Below are 20,622 nucleotides of genomic sequence, written 5' to 3'. Positions count from 1 at the left end.
ATCAGAGCAATCTTTCATTTACTTATTTAACATGAAATTGCCAAATTGCTACTCCATATCAATCGCATACAAAGAAAATACAGAATAATTAGAACAATCATTAACATAAATAAATAACAGCGTGTCATATCTATAGGCCTACACATTTTCCCCAGAACGTTCTTGCGACCCGGTAGCAATTCTTCCACGGCCCGGTAGTGGGTCGCGACCCGGTGGTTGGGGGCCTCTGATCTAAGGTATCTTGTTAAAAATGAAAATTCTGTCATTTACTCACCGCCATCATGTCGTTCCAAACCTGTAAGACTTTAGTTCATCTTCGGAACACAAATTAAGGTATTTTAGTATTTTAATGAATGTGTATCTGTGAGATTTCTACGCAACTACGACTTTGCCGCTTCAAAAAGTTCATAAAGAGAACTTAGATCTTGAGTCTCATCAGAAAATTTGGACGAAACCGCTCAGTTCATGTGGATTATAGTTTTTCGATCTCTTTATGAACGTTTTGAAGTGATAGTTGCGTAGACTGTCAATGGAGGGACAGAAATCTCTCAGATTTTATTAAAATGTCTTCATTTATGTTCTGAAGATGAATGAAAGTTTTTCAGATTTGGAACGACATGAGAGCGAGTAAATGATGACGGAATTTTCATTTTTGGGTGAACTATCCCTTTAAGAGTTCCCCACAACCAATGTGAGCCTAAAGGCTGGAATGCACCACACAATTTTTAAAACAGATTTAAAAGACTAGGCATCATACACTGGCTGACTTTTAATTGGTTACAGAGAAAAACTGGGCATCATAAACTAAACAACTGAAGATAAAAAAAATCAGTGCCTTTCATAACCTATTTTCTGTGAAATCTGTCGATTCCGACTGCCCAAATTAAGTATCAACTTTTCTAGACTGAAGATCAGGGCAAAAATCTGTGCAGAAGTCATGTAGTGTATTCCAGCTTTAAATTGATCGTAGAGGCAATTGGTGTCAATGGCTTCTACGATCTGTTTAGGTTTAAAGTGCTGTTGGAAGTCTCAGTATAAAATCAATTTCTATTTAAATTCTTTAAAGACCCAATGAACTGTGAGCCACATTAATTTTATAGCTCTTTACGTATACTGAACATCAGCTGTTGTCTCATTTGTGCCTATTTTTTATTTCTCCTGAAGAATGTTTGAAGAAACATCTGAAAAAAATGTCATGCAAGAGCAACATCTGAGCAATAAAACTACCCTCAGGATTGTCCAAACAAAGCAGTTTAAGGTGGCAGTGTTAAGACAAGAGCTGTGAAAACACATTTTTGGTGCATAGGGACCAACTTTGAAGTGTAGAAATTATGAAGGTTAGATGCTTGTGAAGGCCCAAATGAAGGATTTATATCTCTTGAGGGATCTCAGAATAAGAGGGGCACGTGTGAGTCGGGGGACGTGCTACTGAGAACATTCTTGCAGCTATGGAAAATGGGCTGTCTTATCTCTGTATCTGTCCTGAGGACATGGAAAAAGTTGATTATGAATTCCTTCGACAGGGCATTAAGGGCATAATGAGTAAATGCTCACTCAAACACACCTCATCTCAAATAAAACCCCTAAAGGTGATTTAAGAAGTTGTCTGCAGTACTAGAGGATAGTGTTGATAGTATTTTGATAGTTGATAGTTCAAGTCTGGCTCATGTAAATTTCTGAACCCATTCCCACCCATTGTTACCAGATAAAAGTGATACAAAGCATGCCCGTAAAAAAAAAAAAAAAATCCACCCAAATACCCTGCTGAAAAGATCAGTGTAGTTTTTTTCGCCAGTCCAGGTTGACTCATGCTGGTGAAGTTGGTCAATCAGCAAACTGGTTGTTGGGCTCTTTAAAAAGCTTGGTGCCGACACCTGATCAGGCGTGTGCTGTGATGCATTTCAGAAGCATGTCATGTTTGTCTGCGAGATTCTATCCATCTGTTTCATCACAGTTTTATTAAAATCCTTTGACAGTTTCTTGTGGCCTTGGCTGATGGTTTTAGCATTGTTTCCTATTAGTAGACAGGAATGCTGGATCTTAGAGTGTCTGGAGTTCTATAAACTTACAGAATGTCTTTAATGTGGTGAGCTGAGTCTCACAGCACACAGCATCTGCACATAGTCGGGAAACTTTTATGACTGAATATGTTATCCAGCGCTGCCGTCTCCTGCTCCCTTGTGCTTCTCTGATAATAGAAAACAGCAGATCACAGGAGAGATCACACCTGCCAAAAATCCAGCCAGGACCAGCGTTTGATAGTTATAAATGTTCTCTCAGACTGGACAGAACTGGTTTTGCTTTAAACTGATAAATTGGTCGAGATTCACCTGGGGCCGGATTCACAAAATGTCTCTTTAAAAAAGAGTTAAGAAAGTTTTTAAGATAAATTGGGGGGGGGGGACCTTAAGAACATTCTGTTCAAGAATTTGAGTTATTTTTAAGTTTTCATTAAAAAGTAGACATTCTGTAGAAGATAAAAACATCCTTTAGAAGTATTTTTGGAATACAAAATATTCTTAACTTTGTTCTTAAGTTAGAATTAAAAGTAAATGCCATATTATTCTTAAGAATGTTTCATGAATCCGGCCCCTGGTAGGTCTTGACCATTCTAGTTAGGGCTGCTAGACTACCTTGACTAAGCTGGCGTGGTGATGGTTGAGCTGGTTAACTGTTGCACCACTGTAAGCTGGAATGCCGTGTTTCTTTGGCCATTTCAACAGAAGATGTATATTTAAGGTAGAAATGTGAGGAAGCATCTCACATTTCAGCATCTCACAAGCATCTACTGTATTGTGGGTGGATGCACATTCTCAGACTTCCAGTGAATTGTTCCTGTTCCCTGCTGGAATATCCAGTTAGCACTACATTTAAGGTGATAAATGGTTTAGTTTTGCAGGATGGTCCAATCTGGTAATTAGCTGGAACTACTGGAACAAGTATGTTTAGGTGGTTTTAGTCAACCAGACTACCAGTTTATGGAGCCAAGGTAGACCTGGTAGATCTTGATCACGCTGGTTAGAGCTGGTAGACAACTTTGCCTAAACTGATGTAGACCTCGCTGAGCTGCTTGACCAGTTTGATCACTTTTTTCCAGCCGGTATGGCTGATTTTAGGCTCTGTGGTTGGGCATAAGAGTGATATCTGTAATAAAGAGATTTGTGGTGGGTAGATCCAAATTCTGAGAGTAAAAATACTCCAGCTTACTCTGATTTTAGATTTTTTTGTTTGTACTAGTACATATATTTTGGTTATTCCATTTAGCTTCTCAGCTGTGCATCTGATGTAGTCAAATATGTTTATAGAGATGTTTTTGGGAGCAATATATTATAGTAATTTTTCTCAGTTATTGAACGTAAATAGATCTGGTGGATCTGCTTGACCAGTTTGACCACCTTTAGTTGGTATGAATTTTTCCTACTGGAATTAGAGCAGAATAGCAGTTAGCCGGTTGCAGTATTTGCAAAAGGAACATCTGTTTCTCATTGACTTTGTGCCGGGTCAGAGCTTTAGGGTACTACGAGCAGCATGAACCTGCATGCAGGATGAATATCTCACCCAGCCTTCTGCACGCTAGCTGCTCTGGAACGACTGTTGATGCAGGTGCTTGTCAATGAGACAAAGCACAATCGGGAGCTTTAATCGCAGGCCAGGAGCATTCAAATCGCATGCAGCATTGTCGTGTTCTCTGCTTGACTGTCTCATCCGTTGTGTTTACATCTGTTAATCAGCTGCTCGATCAAGCTAAGCGTGATGTTGCTCATCGCACACGTTTTGAGTTAAATAAGACATGCATCTTTCCAATGTGTCATTATGTCAACTGTGTGCTCTGTTTACAATCAAGATGAAATTATTAATGTGCTGCAATTAAATTTCCTTTGTTCTTATGAGTGCCTATGATTTCCAGATTACGGCATCTGTCTACCATCACTGTCCTTAAACATTATCTTTCATCCTAGGAATGTTGTTATGTGTCCCTCTTTCTCTTTTTCTGTTTTTCTCATTCATACACGCGTGCTCCTGTTATGCAAATGCACACACACTAAACCTGACATGAGAAACATCTAATAAAAAAATCAGCCTGGCATGTGGTACACATGTATATGGAACTTCAGACTTACTTCCAGTGGCCCTTTGTGTATCAAGAAGAAAAGAAATATGGGACATTTCAGTTCTTCTAAATGTTGGTTTAGACATTTTTACATGTACCGGCTGTGTAAGGTGTGAGAGTTATTATGCAAAATAAGCAAGGGAGAAATTATGATTCATTTTCATTTGTGGATGTCTTTATGATTCTGGGACACTTTAGAATATCGGATATTAAAATCTCAGAAAAATGTGATTAGTTAGTTCAGCTTAATTCTGTAGCTCTGAGGTTTAACTGGGCTTATAATATTTGAGAACCTGCCTTGACAGCTTACAGTGTCTAGTATTACATGTTTAAGGTTAATTTAGAAAATGAAAGTTAATTAGCTCATGACAGCATATATCAGAGACTGCCTGCAGACAGATCAGATTCATCTAATGTTCAGTTACGTTAGATGTTTGATACCAGAACATGCCACAATTGTTATTGTGTTAATGAAATTCTTGTAATCTCTTATAATTCTTGTACATTTTTCTTGTAAATTAAACTTTTTTGCTTTTGTGTCCTTCTAGACTGAGGTGGCTAAGGAAGTGGTAAGTGTTTGTCTGACAGAATCAATTTAGGACACTAATTAGCGGCATTATTTATTGTGACTAATAAAGTGTGTGTGTGTGTGTGTGTGTGTGTGTGTGTGTGTCCAACAGTGTCCACTTTCCCCAAAATGCACTTGTGAGAAAGGAGAGCGAGGACCCGGTGGGCCCGCTGTAAGTGTCAAACATTCTTAAAACCCTTTCTAGCCCCTCACACGGTGTTTCAAAAAACATAATTTTATATAAATTCAGAGATTTTGTCCATCCACACATTTTTAATAAAGAGAAGAAATGGTCACCAGATTGATCAAAGTGGCCTGACTGGCTGAACAAGCAAGAATTATAACTGTGTTATGGATAATCATAAAATAAATGGTTCAGCCAAAAATGAAAACTCTGTAATTATTCATACTTATGTCATACATACTAAACCTGTTTGCTATTATTTTTGTATTACTAATTTTTGTAGAATCCCCACACAGCTGTTGTCCATACAGTGACAGTTTATAATCATGTCTGTCAATAACTAAAAAAGGAGCATAAATGGGAAAAAAGCTAAATAAAACGAATCCCTATGACAGGCTTCCTGCATTTTGACGAAACCACACTGAATTTGATTTGGTGGAAAAGCACAATCGGGAGCTTTAATCGCAGGCCAGGAGCATTCAAATCGCATGCAGCATTGTCGTGTTCTCTGCTTGACTGTCTCATCCGTTGTGTTTACATCTGTTAATCAGCTGCTCGATCAAGCTAAGCGTGATGTTGCTCATCGCACACGTTTTGAGTTAAATAAGACATGCATCTTTCCAATGTGTCATTATGTCAACTGTGTGCTCTGTTTACAATCAAGATGAAATTATTAATGTGCTGCAATTAAATTTCCTTTGTTCTTATGAGTGCCTATGATTTCCAGATTACGGCATCTGTCTACCATCACTGTCCTTAAACATTATCTTTCATCCTAGGAATGTTGTTATGTGTCCCTCTTTCTCTTTTTCTGTTTTTCTCATTCATACACGCGTGCTCCTGTTATGCAAATGCACACACACTAAACCTGACATGAGAAACATCTAATAAAAAAATCAGCCTGGCATGTGGTACACATGTATATGGAACTTCAGACTTACTTCCAGTGGCCCTTTGTGTATCAAGAAGAAAAGAAATATGGGACATTTCAGTTCTTCTAAATGTTGGTTTAGACATTTTTATTGTCCATACAGTGACAGTTTATAATCATGTCTGTCAATAACTAAAAAAGGAGCATAAATGGGAAAAAAGCTAAATAAAACGAATCCCTATGACAGGCTTCCTGCATTTTGACGAAACCACACTGAATTTGATTTGGTGGACAAAAGTTATTTGAATATTGCAGTAAAATAAATAATTCAGATATTGGCAACATTTTGAAAGAAAACTGCTCCACTTCTATTTTAAATAAATGATACCATATCAGCCTATGAATAAAACTTTATTCCTTTTTTATTTTAAATAATTTTCAATCTCTAGAAGGGAGCACATAAACATAAATAAATAATTCTGCACCCATCAATTATACCACTTCGACCAATTTTCTTTGTCTATACACTGTTGAGAGAATGACCTGCTGTGCACGGCAGAATCTGAATCATTAGTAAGTTAATGCTCTTTCTCTAAAAACCACAGGGTAAAAAAGGTCGTCCTGGAGAAGATGGAAGTCCAGGACCTAAAGGACAAATGGTCAAAGTTATTTTAAATTACCGCTCATTTTTGTTATTATTTATTTATGTTACCCTCTAAAATGTGACACACTTCCTGCAGGGAGAGAACGGATTCAGCGGTCCTCCTGGACGAGACGGGACAGAGGTGAGAAAGTCCAGAACAAGGCCTAAAGTCACTCTATTTTGACATTATCTGCTTGTGTAATTGCTCTTTCTCACCACATGTTCTGTGTTGATCATTAGGGGAAACCTGGATACAAAGGAGAAAAGGTAAGACGATGCCTCATATACTGATTTATCCGAAGTTATCCGAAATCGGCTGTTATTAGAAATTAAGTAGAGCATGATGCAGTCTCATGGGTTAGATTTCCAAGAAATGCATGAACTGATTAAAAAAAAAAGTATTCCTTGAAATGCAATAAAAGTCACTTTGAATAAAAGCATCTCCCAAATGCATAAATGTAAATATATGCACATGTTATGAATGTCTTATTTGTAATCCTTAATGGTGCACTAAATCATTTTTTGCTTATGTTGTGCTGGTTGATGTGACAGTGGTCTTTAAAAGTTAATATATACATTTACATATAAAAATGATAATAGTAATTTGGAATTTAAAATTTTGGGATTTTGCCTTGTATTATAAATTACTTTGGATAAATCTGTTCACTAAATTAATAAATGTATATGTTAAATCTAACTAAACAGATTTGAAAGCAATACAAAATTAAATTATTTTCTTGCCTGTCTCTGATATGACTGCAGACTTCACCTCATCTGAGTTGTCTGTGTCAGTGCTGATATGCATCTGTGTGCTACTAAGGACAACTCAGAACTTAATTATTTTTCTGGAATGTTCTTTTTTTCACATACCGATGGCTGCCATCTGAGCAGCAGATTAATGTCTGGACTTGCATGCATGTGTCGCACCACAAATCAGTATTTCTGTCTTTGACAGGTGAAGGTGTTCTGCCTAATGTGTCTGAACACAGTAATTGCAGTCTTTACTTTAGTATGTCTGACATGAGCCATGTTTCTTTAAAGACCCCCAGTTTCATCTGCCCAATGAAAGAATGCATAAAGACGTGTGCCTAATGGCCCGACATAATAGTCATGAAATGATTTTTATAACATTATGGTTATTGTGATTTTTCCATTTAACAGATGCTGCTGATATTCAAAGCATTCCCTTAAGGTTAAGTCTTTTGTTTAAAGCTGCACGTGTTTATTTTGGTGCACATATTAACACAGGCTTGATGACAAGCACACTGACTTTATATTCAGTGAATCTGACTGAATCCAGATGATGTAAGCAGTTTATTGCTGCAGTTTGAGTTTTGGGATCAGTTCCATGTAGATTAATCACCATTTAGATGTAAATGTGATCCACTCTTCACCCTCCAAAAACATAATGAGAAAGGTCTCACAATGTGTTTTTTTTTTTTTTTTAAAGTTGAATCTTTTTTATTAACTTGAGCACTGCATATTTAGAATGGCATGTAATGCACGAAACGTTGCAAAAGTCATGAAACATGAGTGCAATAGTCAAATACATCTGTCTAGCATGTGTTTGCATAGAAAAACAATGGAAAAGTAGCGCAATGGAATTGAAAAATGCATTCTGTGTGAACGGGCCCAAGAACATTATTTAACACATTCAATATCTAGATTTTACTAGCAATGGCTCAATAATCTTTTTATTGCCTTTCTCTGATTATCATATCAGCAAAATCCAAAATCAGTCAACTTCTAATTCCTTGTGTATTGATTTATTAGTACATAACCCAATTTCAGTACATATGTGAGTGTTTTAAACAGTTGCAGTTACCCTGTTTTGCAGTTAAATGTTTACCCTAGTCAGTTTAATTAATAAATGTATCTAAGATACATTCATTTTAAGATTGTATCAGATTGTTTTGTATAGACATTTGGTATTAATTTTATTAAGTCTTAAAGTTGTTTTTAAATACCTTTACCAGCAGAAAATTAGTTCTGGACCATTAATGCTTGTCTAATGTGATCTTTTCAATAAGGCAGAGAAAGGCAGAGAGCATTGAGTTCACAGATTGCACTTCAATATTGGATCTTTTATTATTGTTCTGAATGGTTCTGCTTCTTCAGGGCGAGAGAGGCTTTCCCGGACCACCAGGAATACAGGGCGAGACTGGCTTTGGGCTTCCTGGACCAAAGGTTGGCTTTTATATAAAACCTGTGAGATCAGGAACCCAATGAGCTCGTATCTGTGATCATAACATGCGTTTTCTCAATCTGTAGGGTGATGTGGGGTTCCAGGGCAGAATGGGTCCTCCCGGGCCTCCTGGGTTCGGCGAGCCGGGCCAACCGGTAAAGATATGCAAGTGATCATGCTCAATAGAGGTTGTAATCGACATTGAACACAATGATGTCGTTGTATTAACTTCTACAATCATGTTTACTCTGAAGGGCCCACAGGGGCCGCAGGGTTTGCCAGGAGAGAAGGGCCCAACAGGAGAGGGTTTACCCGGACCAAAGGTAAACACGTCATTGCACACAGTTTCAGAATGCAGCGTGTGTGAGTCAAATCATAGTTATGAAGAGGTTTAATATGGTTTTATGCAAGGTGTGTCTTGTGTATGTAGTTTATATCAGAGAACCTTTGAACTTTGTGACCTCTGACCTCAATTAATTTTCTGAGTGATCCGGCATTCTTTCATCATTTTTTAAATTAAATAATGGAACATAATCAATCTTGCTGTTGTTCGACTCCGTATCTGAAAAATGCAGGGTGTGTCAGATATGTTTATGCATTTGGTAGATGCTTTTATCCAAAGCAACTTAAAGTGCTTTCAGTAAATGTGTTGCTTGGGAATCAAACCCATGACTTTGGCGTCGCTAGCGCTGTGCTTTATCAGTTGAGCTTCAGAGGCTTGTTGACACAGGGCAGAATGAGATTTTAAATCGTGTTTTTGCTAAGGCAACCATTTTAACAACCAAAACACCCTGGCAGATATCCAGATAACGTACTATGTAAAAAAAAAAAATAAAAAAAAATAAAAAGATGTTGAAGGCTTTTCTTTGAACCAGTTTTAACTCAAATAATTACAAAGAAACAGAAAGTAACACAGTGAATAAAACATGAAATTTTGAAGTAGAAAGTATTTTCTTGTAAAACGTACTCCAATAATCTTTGTTTCATTTGTTTCTTTTTCATTTACAACTCTGAATTTTTGTATTTTTTTTTTTTTACAGTTTTGCATCATGGCAAAAAAATTTAATCAGAATGAAGAGGTTTAATATGGTTTTATGCAAGGTGTGTCTTGTGTATGTAGTTTTTATCAGAGAACCTTTGAACTTTGTGACCTCTGACCTCAATTAATTTTCTGAGTGATCCGGCATTCTTTCATCATTTTTTAAATTAAATAATGGAACATAATCAATCTTGCTGTTGTTCGACTCCGTATCTGAAAAATGCAGGGTGTGTCAGATATGTTTATGCATTTGGTAGATGCTTTTATCCAAAGCAACTTAAAGTGCTTTCAGTAAATGTGTTGCTTGGGAATCAAACCCATGACTTTGGCGTCGCTAGCGCTGTGCTTTATCAGTTGAGCTTCAGAGGCTTGTTGACACAGGGCAGAATGAGATTTTAAATCGTGTTTTTGCTAAGGCAACCATTTTAACAACCAAAACACCCTGGCAGATATCCAGATAACGTACTATGTAAAAAAAAATAAAAAAATAAATAAAAAGATGTTGAAGGCTTTTCTTTGAACCAGTTTTAACTCAAATAATTACAAAGAAACAGAAAGTAACACAGTGACTAAAACATGAAATTTTGAAGTAGAAAGTATTTTCTTGTAAAACGTACTCCAATAATCTTTGTTTCATTTGTTTCTTTTTCATTTACAACTCTGAATTTTTGTATTTTTTTTTTTTTACAGTTTTGCATCATGGCAAAAAAATTTAATCAGAGGCTGTAAAAATCAATTTTCTATTTATAAATATGCAAAATGTCTTAATGGTTCTAAAATGGGCTTAATTTTCTCTTCTCCAAATATAGTTTTTTCTTTTCTTTTTGTTTTTTTTTTATATTTAGGGTGAATAAAAAAATTTGAAATTGGGATGGCAATGCATGCTATAAATTTGATTTGTCTTTTACAGGGAGAGAGGGGCCTGGAGGGGCTGAAAGGACCCAGAGGACCAGCAGGTCTTGGCATTAAAGGAGACAAGGTAAACCATTCAGATTGATTGAATGAAATTTTCATTTTTAAGTGAACTATTCCTTTAATCACTTTCTTTTTCGAGCTCATATCTCATAAGTAGGTTGAATGTACACTAAGCCTCTCTATACTAGATGTTTAGTTTACTTCAAAAACTTCTACAAAAAAAAAAAAAATTAGAAATGTTCTTAGCTCTGAAAAGTTTGTGGTGTAACTATTTGCATCATTTGCATTATTAAACCCTTCTCTGTGGCTTTTTGAAGGATCATGTCACAGCATGCAGTGCAATCAGTACTCAGCCTGTGGCCAAGACATATATGAATATCAATGTTGTATCTACTCCAAATCATTTTAATAATTAGATTGTGCATGAGCGGACAGATTGGCTTATGCTTGACTCTGAGGTGTGTAATTGCAATAATATATTTGTGTTTTTTGTCTTAAGGGTGATATTGGTCCTCCTGGTCTTCAAGGACCAGTGGGGCTTCCAGGAGCAGGGATCCAAGGAGAGAAGGTGCTGACAAGCTTATGATCTGAGAATGACATAAAAATGTACTGTACATATGCATTGTTGGATATGCTTGTTTTAGGGTATAGAAGGACCGCGTGGACCCCCAGGAAGCAGAGGCCCACCGGGTGAGGGCTACCCTGGACCAAAGGCAAGAGTTTCCCATCATGCTATAAACACTGTCACAACTTCAAATAGTAAAAGGGTTGAATAAACGTTATCTGTTAACTTATGAAATCATCTGTATGTTTAAAAAAATGTGCTCTTGAAGGGTGATCAGGGTTTACCAGGTGAGATCGGAACACCAGGAGAGAGAGGAGCTGGAGAACCTGGAGCTAAAGTAAGTCATCTTCACTTTACTCTTAATGTAAAGTCAACATGAAATCAGAATTCACTCTACCGTCTTTCTTAATTCACAGTCTTGCTCTTGTGCACAATTCATCAGTTGGTCTTTTATCAAAATGTCATTTTTATGATCCAATCAAGTCCAATCCTACATTTTTTTTCTTTACATATTCATTGAAATATGATATTATATTAGATATAATAAGTATGTAAGTTAAATCAATTGCAAACAGCATTTCATGTTGACATTATCTTTTAAGTAGAACTAAAACATTTTTGTTAATTAAAATGAAGCTGGAATAAAATATATATTAGACGAAAAAATTGCTGAGTTTTAAGTTGAAGCACTAAAATTACTAACTAGAAATAAAAACTAAAAGTTAACTAAAGCTAACATTGAAATAAAAACAAATTGAACTTAACTGACAATATAAAAAATTTAAAAAATTTAAAATTAAAATGAAAACAGAAAATACAAAAAAATGAAAGCTAATTCAACATATTAATGAAAACTGTAATAGTATATAAGTAATGATAAAGTAACTGGTACATGTGTAAAGTCATTACATTCTTTCTAAAGAAGCTTCTTGATCACAGTAGTTTTGCTGGTTAAAATGGTTAAGCATCCCACTGAAGACATCAGGTCACAGCAACATTAGGTTGTTAATTTCATTTTTGGAACAGGGTTTTTGCTGGTCTACCAACTCTAACCAGTTTGAGCAAGATGGTCTACTAGGTTGAAAATTAGACACATCATCTGTTAACCCAGCTGAACATACATCTTGATCAGATTGGACCACCTTGTACTAGACAATGATCATAAATGTCAAGCTTTGACCAGCTAGGAACCATGTAAAACTATCACCGCTTTTATCCAGAATTTGAATGATTAATATTTGAATTATTCTGCGAAGGGAGAACCTGGTGCTCCAGGGTTATCAGGATTACCAGGTTTACCAGGAGAGGATGGAGCTCCAGGACAGAAGGTACCAGGCACACTTTAATCTCTTGAGTCATTTTAGTCATTTTAGTTAGCATCAACTGCTCAGAAAAGTCCACACATATTCATAATCTGTGTGTATTTCAGGGAGAACCAGGAGCCCCTGGGTTGAGGGGCTCTGAAGGAGCAGCAGGAGTGGGCATCCAGGGTGAAAAAGTATCTCTTTCACTTTTCTCACATGTTTTCTCACATGTTTAACTTTCTAAAATCATCTTAAAGAGCCATTAAATGAAGTTTTGAGGGTGAGATTTCCATACATGTCAATCTTCCAGTGGGCATCCAGGGTGAAAAAGTATCTCTTTCACTTTTCTCACATGTTTTCTCACATGTTTAACTTTCTAAAATCATCTTAAAGAGCCATTAAATGAAAATTGAAGTTTTGAGGGTGAGATTTCCATACATGTCAATCTTCTTAATTTGTGTTTCAATGGGGTCTTTAACTGTGAACACCAACTTGATGCTTATTGATGTAGTGTTTTGTTAATGTGATGTTGTTTAGGGTGATCAGGGTCAGCGGGGAATCCGTGGGTTAGCAGGGCCACCAGGAATAGCTGGACCCTCAGGGTCAAAGGTGAGTGCTCTCATTGGTGAATCTGGAATATTTCGATTTTTGCTACATAGACATTATATAACATATTATATAAAAATTCCTTCTGTTCTTTATTAATCTCTTTGTAGGGAGAGCCTGGCACCCCTGGGCGCCCGGGATTACCTGGACTACCGGGACGTACCATAACAGGGCCAAAAGTAAAAGCTTTTCTATTGCAATATGGAAATAAACGAAATTTGGGGTATTTTTAATATAAAATGAAGAAAAGCTAGTTTTCACAAGTCACTTTCTGACTTTTGAACCCCACAATATATGCAAAAAACCTTTCAAATGCACAGTGTGTCTGTAAAAAAAGCATTGTATTGTCTCATTGTAGGGTGATTTCGGCCCGCCAGGTCCATCTGGTCCAGTAGGAGAGACGGGATATGGACTTCCTGGGCCAAAGGTTCATTTAATTCTTAATTATTATTAAGACTGTAAAATAAACACATGCTATGAATCCATGTTGTCAGTCTTGATTAAGCATCAATGGATTTGCTCATGCTTTGTTTCTCAGGGTGATCGTGGTGACCCAGGTCCTCCTGGTCTAAGTGGACCAAAAGGGGACGGCTATCCTGGTCCCTCAGTGCGTTAAAAACCTCCACATTAAAATCCATTCATGATTATGACATCATTCTGTAGTGAGGTTCTCATAATTCACCATGAAGTCATATTTTGTTGTTGATGTTTACAGGGGCCTCCTGGTCTTCCAGGTCTTCCAGGAGAACCTGGTCCAGAGGGCATAGGAATACCTGGACCAAAGGTAGGACTGTTCTTATGTGTCACCCTAAAGCAGATCACCTGTATATGAATATTATGATCAAATGGTGTGTAAACACAGGTATTTCATCATGACTGTGTCTCAGGGTGATATTGGCTTCAGAGGTTTACCGGGCTCACCTGGACCTCCAGGCGAAGGACTACAAGGACTTCCTGTACGTCATCAAACGCAGACAGATATTATATCTTGATTTAGCCCTTGTCAATCTCATTCAGATCTTCTTAGCTTTGATTTAGTGCATTCTTGCATTAGATCCTCTCCCATTGTGCCATAAGATTTCAGACTGAGATGGGTAAGATGGAGTATAATAAAAGTAAAAATGATATGGTGGCATGCAATTAAATAAGCAACAGTAAAAGGTAAATAATTACACATTTAAGAGTGGATATCAGCAAGAACTCCTCACCATAATACAAAAGTAAAAATATTTCTGTGTGTTGATGAACATATCATATGAAAAGCATTTAAAATATTAAATATAAAATATTATTTACCATTCAAAAGTTTTTTATTCAGCAAAGCCACAACAAATTAATCAAAAGTGACAGTGAAGACATTTATAATGTTACAGAAGATTTTCAAATAAACTTTCTATTCATCAGAGAATTCGGAGAAAACAAATGCATGACAGTTTCCACAAAAATATTAAGCATAACAACTGTTTTCAGCAAGGATAATAATAGTAAATGTTTCTTGAGCAGCAAATCAGAATATTAGAATTATTTCTGAAGGATCATGTGACACTGAAGACTGATGCTGAAAATTCAGCTTTGCATCATAGAAATAAATTACATTTTACAAAATATAAAAGTGTTACTTAAAATTTTAATGATATTTCACATTATTACAGTTTTTACTGTGTTTTTGATCAAATAAATGCAGCCTTTGTAAGCAGGAGAGACTTCTTTCAAAAACCAAAACATCTTACCAATCCCAAACATTTGAATGGTAGAGTTTTGGTATAGTACAAAAAAAATTGTACAAATGTGGCTGATTGTTCCCATAATTAATAATAATGATTTGAAACTTTTAGGTTAAAATGTGTGTTTTGCTATTTTTTTTTAAATAAATGGCATCTAATGTTATCACTTGATAATATCTGTAAAGTATTTCTTCTAATATCTGTCTCCCTGAATGAACTTCCCATAGAATACGTGACATTCCTCAAAGGCTTAACACCTTAACACCACATTTATCATAGTACTATATCTGTGATGATCGTATATTCACCACAAGATACGCACACACACTTGCTCCAAATCTTCTACATATGTCCAGCAAATCCGGATAATGTAATCCAGTAACCTAAACGTCATTCCAGATGTCTCAGTGCTGCTTTTATCTCAGCACCAATGAATCTGAACGTGTTTTACCCTTGACTTGTGTTAATACTAATGTCTCTGAACAAACCAGGGCAACATGGGAAGACCAGGACCTCCTGGACCTACTGGGCCACCTGGACAAGGCCTACAGGGTCCAAAGGTGGGACACTGGCATAAACAAATCATAAAGATTTGAACACACATATATATGCTTTCAAACCCATCAGCATATCTTATACACTGTTGCAGGGTGATCAGGGGTCACAGGGTGTGAGCGGGCCAAGAGGACCTCCTGGAGAAGGAATGCCCGGGTCAAAGGTCTCAGGTTTTGTTATATAATCTGTGTTGTGATTGAATATTCGTATAGTTTAATATGAAGCCCATTTGTGTTTTTCAGGGGGATCGTGGAGGTCTGGGCGAGAGAGGGATGAAGGGGGTTAAAGGTGATATGGGAGATCCTGGCGTTCCTGGACAAACAGTTAGTAAATTACCCTCAGCATTGACAGAGTTGCTGCCTGTGTGGAGCATTTCAAATCAGTCATAATGTATATGAGTTTCTATTTCATATCGGATGCAGCCTAAATAGTAAACAGCAAGGTAATTTGTTAAAATGTGGTCATGTGCAATGAAATAAATCATTTGGTTCAATAGCATGCAATGAAATACACATCCCAATAAAATGCATAAAAAAAGTGTTTAAAATTTTTTTGTAAAACTGAAACATTTAAGAACAACAGAAATCAGTAAGAGCTTCTCACCATTATTTAAAGCAAACTATGTTTAAAGCAATTTATGTTTATAAAATATCTCAGTGATGTAATTTCCCTTTTTCTGTATATATTGAGATGTACTATAACTCACTAACTCACTTTTTTCAGGGTAGACCAGGATTTAAAGGAGAATCTGGACTAACGGTGTGTCTTTTACATCTTTCACGTCATACTACATCATTCAAATCATAATATGCATTTTATGCATATACTGTATGCATTTCAAACGACTCGCATATTAAGTTTTTTTGTTTTTTTTTAGAGGGACGAGATAATCAGAATGATCAGGGAGATTTGTGGTATGTGTATCCCACATTACAGTTGAACATAATTTGCTTTATATACTGTTCAAAAGTTTGGGGTCTGTAAGATTTTTAAAAATGTTTTCTAATTGAAGTCTCTCCTGCTCACCAGGACTGCATTTATTTGATCAAAAATACTGGAAAAACAGTAATATTGTGAAACAATTTTGCAGTTTAAAATAACAGTTTTCTATTGTAATACATTTTAAAATGTAATTTATTTCTGTGATGCAAAGCTGAATTTTCAGCATCATTACTCCAGTCTTCAGTGTCACATGATCAAGAAACATTTCTATATTTTTGTGGAAACTGTGATACATTTTTTCAATATTTTTAATGAATAGAAAGTTTAAAAGAACAGCATTGATTTGGAATAGAAATCTTGAACATTATAAATTGATATTGTCACTTTTAATCAATTTAATGGATCGTAAATAAAAGCATTAATTATTTTAGAAACATTTTACTCACCCCACTTTTGAATGGTAGTGTGTAAAGTTCATGAAATGTCCTGTATTGTCTATCAGGTTGCGGAGTCAAGTGTAAAGAGCGTCCCATGGAGCTGGCGTTTGTGATTGACAGCTCTGAAAGCGTCGGGCCTGAAAACTTTGAGATCATCAAGGACTTTGTGGCCGCTCTAGTCGACAGACTCACCGTGGGGCGTAATGCCACCCGAGTCGGTCTCGTTTTGTACAGCTTAGAGGTCCAGCTTGAGTTCAACCTCGCTCGCTACATGACCAAACAAGATGTCAAACAAGCGATACGCAGGGTTCACTACATAGGCGAGGGAACATACACCGGCTCTGCCATCCGCAAAGCAACTCAGGAAGCGTTTTACAGTGCAAGGACGGGGGTCAGGAAGGTTGCCATTGTCATCACAGACGGACAAACGGATAAACGGGAGCCTGTGAAGCTGGAAATCGCTGTCAGGGAGGCGCATGCAGCTAACATTGAGATGTACGCTCTGGGGATTGTTAACATTAGTGATCCGACACAGGAAGAGTTTCTCCAGGAGCTCAATCTCATTGCGTCGGACCCTGACAGTGAGCACATGTTCTACATAGACCACTTCAACACCTTGCCAGGTAACAGATACAGCAAACTTGAGGCTGTATACTTATACTTATGTTTGCATGCGATACATATGGAGGTATGCAAATAACCTTCAATATGTGCAAGATGTTTTTTCTCACAAAATGGTGTATTTATGGCATCTACCAGCAGGGGCATGTTTTTTTGTTTTGTTTTGTTTTTTTATATCCCTTTTTATCTTGACTCACTATTTGATTGCACTGCTAAAAAGTCATTTTTAAACAAACTTTATGCATTTTACACAAACTTGAATACATTAAATATGCTAAATATTTGCATTTTGTATGATCATAACTGCACTTCAACATCTAAAGTCTTTGGTGCAGCAGTTATACCTTAAAAAGCCTGAATAATTAAAGTTAAATTTACTTTTGATTTATTACAATACAATTGCCATTCATTATTACAATTGTATATATGATCATATACTATATTTATTTAATTATTTGTTTATTTATTTCAATAAATCCAAATGATTGGCTTAATCTGGAATTGATCAGATGTTTACATTTGGGTAGAATTAAATATCTAATATTGCTTTTCTCTCTTTTTAATGCACAGCTCTGGAGTCCAAACTGGTCAATCAGCTCTGTGAGGATGAAAACGGAGCACTTATCTTCAGTCGCATTAATGGTTTTGAAAACGGATATGGTATTAATGGCAACCGCATCAATGGTAATGGCAGGGACAATTATGGCACAAACATAAATGAAGGCCACAGACAGAACACGAGAACACACTCTGGGATGAACACTGTCCCTCATGAGAGCGGGAGAGGAGACACGTTTGCTCCAACAGCTGGTCCAGACATTACTGAGGTTAGTGCACTGATGGTCTCAACAGTGACCACCCGCTTTCTTGCTTTGGTTTAGTAATAAAAATAATGAATGGAATTTTTACTTGCGCTCAACTTTGATTTTGTTTTGAGTATTTTTAGAGTTTCTAATGTTCTCTCAGGAGGATGAGCGGGTACCTGAGACACCAGACACAAACACTTCAGAACAGAGCAGCGGTAGAGGAGATACTCCAACAGTCACTGGGACATCCACACACAGCAGGCCTTCATCAGGGACAACATCATCATCATCAACATCAACTGTGAACACCTCAACCTCAGTGCGGTATATACCAGCACCACGACCACCATTGCCTAAAGGTAAAACAAAACACATTAACAAATACACGACACAATACACTACTGTTCAAAAGTTAGGGATCAGTAAGATTTCTCTTAATTAGTTAAAGAAGTGAATGCTTGTATTCAGCAAAGATGCATTAAATAAATCAAAAGTGACAGTAATGACTTAAATATTGTTACAAAATATTTTTTTTTACTTGAAAAAAGTATCACGGCTTCTGCAAAAAAACAGCAAGCAGCACAACTGTTTTCAACAGCATATTAGAAGGATTTCTGAAGGATCATGTGACACTGAAGACTAGTAGCCTTAAAAGGACAACTTTGGACCTTATCGACCCCTAAAGGGTACATATTAGAGCTGTGAAATGAACCCTTAAGGTACTACTACGAACCTTTTATTGGTAAATTAGATACAAAGATGTCCCTTTGAGGGTGATTTGTACTCTTTGTACCCCTAAAGGTACAGTTTTTGCTCTATTTTCTGAGAGTGCACAAATATATCCAGCTACAGATTCGTGTCCTCCCAGGATCTGACATATGAGTAATAAAGTTTGACTCAAGACACCAAGTGGTTGAGGCAGTTGAAAATGGCTCATCACCTGTTGTAGTCGCAGCTGTCTTCAAACACTGCTAGCGAACCCTTCGTTTATGTGGGGAACTGAACTCAAAGACACTTGCATAAAAACTTGCAGACAAAGTATAGAAGAATACATTGGGATTGGTAAAACTTGCAGACTCACAGGTCTCCTCAGAGCTTTATGTGACAGCCGACGTCTAGGCTGGCCATCACATTGGGATCTCCTTCTTCACAACTAGCATTGAGGGATGAGATGCTGAAAATGCAGCTTTGATCACAGAAATAAATTACATTTTAAAATATGCATATTACAATAGAACATTTATTTTAAATAGTATCAGTTTTCTGTATCTTTGATCAAATAAATGCAGCCTTAGTGAGCATAAGAGACTTCTTTCAAAAAAAATAAAAAATCTTACCAACTACAAACTTTTGAATGGCAGTGTACATTCTTCAAATCCCTGATTTCATAGATACTCATTCATTTTTTAGGAAACATTACTAGAAAATTACTACAAAGGATTACAAATAAAGCATTTTGTTAATTTTATGACATTTACTTGCATCTTTTTTTTAAATTTTTTTTTTTTACTTATTTAAAAGTGCAAAGTCTGCTGCACATGCATGCACAGGATGTGTGATATCACATGCATTCCAGATCATCTTGTCACCAAATTGCCTATATCATCTGCAGTCTTTTGATTTATTGAAATGTCTGATGAACAACAAAAAAAACTCTATAGTTGAAAAAGCAAGTAACTTAGTGAAATATCTGAAAATGTTGTTCACCAGACCAGATCTGAAATATGTCAATCTTTTTTTTTAAATCTGTTTTCAGAGGTTGTATCTCTGGACCCCCGTTGTGAGCTGCTCCTGGATCAGGGCCCTTGTCGGGACTATAACATTCGCTGGTACTACGACCGGCAGGCCAATGCCTGCGCGCAGTTCTGGTACGGAGGCTGTGACGGGAACCGGAACCGCTTTGACACAGAAGAAGATTGCAAAAAGACATGTGTTGTCGTGAGAGCAGGTAAAATGCACATTTGAATTTAACTTATCCCTGGTAAAAAATTACTGAAAATGAAAATGGACACCAGTTTCTGCCATATAGTCACACTCTTTTCTTTGCATTTAGGAGGCTGATATCCGTTATGGATACATTTCCCTTTGTCTGTAATTCCTCACACTCCAATACAACGGACCTGCACTGAAATACACAAAGTATATGAAAAATTGGTAGGACAGGGCATTTCATTGAGAGTAGCTAATTGATAAAACACAGTACTTTCATATCACAACCTTCAGAACTGTGAATAAGCAATACTGTAATATTGTACACTGTCATAGTTACACAACATTCATTGAACTGACATTAATGTAATAAATGAAATGTAGTCTTGATTTTGAAAACTAATGTTGTTGGAATCAATGTAATAAAGCTTGTCATTTTGTATCTTGTACTTTTGGTAATAAAATATTTTGTATGTAGATAAATGGCCTGGCTGTTACACTGTCAACAAATCCAGATTTTCTGCAATTTCATGTTCACTAAATCACGCTGTATTTTATGTTCAGCTCAAGAAAGATTTGTGCTGGTTATTATAGTGTTATAATGAGGTAATGAGGAA

At 36.5% G+C, this 20,622-nt stretch overlaps 1 protein-coding gene across 1 annotated transcript in view; it reads left to right on the top strand.

The window, feature by feature from the left end:
- LOC107709063 (collagen alpha-1(XXVIII) chain-like) overlaps window positions 1–20,414 on the top strand; it is a 23,551-nt gene extending 3,137 nt beyond the window's left edge. The window contains exons 3-32 of the mRNA XM_016513452.1: window positions 4,660–4,680; window positions 4,792–4,851; window positions 6,340–6,393; window positions 6,475–6,519; window positions 6,618–6,644; window positions 8,496–8,564; window positions 8,649–8,717; window positions 8,817–8,885; window positions 10,512–10,580; window positions 11,016–11,084; window positions 11,161–11,229; window positions 11,350–11,418; window positions 12,338–12,409; window positions 12,511–12,579; window positions 12,923–12,994; window positions 13,102–13,170; window positions 13,350–13,418; window positions 13,530–13,598; window positions 13,707–13,775; window positions 13,879–13,947; window positions 15,207–15,275; window positions 15,365–15,433; window positions 15,513–15,593; window positions 15,994–16,029; window positions 16,148–16,184; window positions 16,715–17,272; window positions 17,841–18,097; window positions 18,237–18,435; window positions 19,833–20,024; window positions 20,130–20,414. Coding sequence (XP_016368938.1) covers window positions 4,660–4,680; window positions 4,792–4,851; window positions 6,340–6,393; window positions 6,475–6,519; window positions 6,618–6,644; window positions 8,496–8,564; window positions 8,649–8,717; window positions 8,817–8,885; window positions 10,512–10,580; window positions 11,016–11,084; window positions 11,161–11,229; window positions 11,350–11,418; window positions 12,338–12,409; window positions 12,511–12,579; window positions 12,923–12,994; window positions 13,102–13,170; window positions 13,350–13,418; window positions 13,530–13,598; window positions 13,707–13,775; window positions 13,879–13,947; window positions 15,207–15,275; window positions 15,365–15,433; window positions 15,513–15,593; window positions 15,994–16,029; window positions 16,148–16,184; window positions 16,715–17,272; window positions 17,841–18,097; window positions 18,237–18,435; window positions 19,833–20,024; window positions 20,130–20,137 — 2,754 coding nt within the window. The 3' untranslated portion in view covers window positions 20,138–20,414. The remainder of the gene's footprint in view (window positions 1–4,659; window positions 4,681–4,791; window positions 4,852–6,339; window positions 6,394–6,474; window positions 6,520–6,617; window positions 6,645–8,495; window positions 8,565–8,648; window positions 8,718–8,816; window positions 8,886–10,511; window positions 10,581–11,015; window positions 11,085–11,160; window positions 11,230–11,349; window positions 11,419–12,337; window positions 12,410–12,510; window positions 12,580–12,922; window positions 12,995–13,101; window positions 13,171–13,349; window positions 13,419–13,529; window positions 13,599–13,706; window positions 13,776–13,878; window positions 13,948–15,206; window positions 15,276–15,364; window positions 15,434–15,512; window positions 15,594–15,993; window positions 16,030–16,147; window positions 16,185–16,714; window positions 17,273–17,840; window positions 18,098–18,236; window positions 18,436–19,832; window positions 20,025–20,129) is intronic.
- Window positions 20,415–20,622: the final 208 nt, after the last annotated feature.

Source organism: Sinocyclocheilus rhinocerous, unplaced genomic scaffold, assembly GCF_001515625.1.
Source record: "Sinocyclocheilus rhinocerous isolate Xijiao unplaced genomic scaffold, SAMN03320098_v1.1 scaffold835, whole genome shotgun sequence".
NCBI classification, from domain to species: domain Eukaryota; kingdom Metazoa; phylum Chordata; class Actinopteri; order Cypriniformes; family Cyprinidae; genus Sinocyclocheilus; species Sinocyclocheilus rhinocerous.
This window is presented reverse-complemented; position numbering and strand designations above follow the sequence as displayed.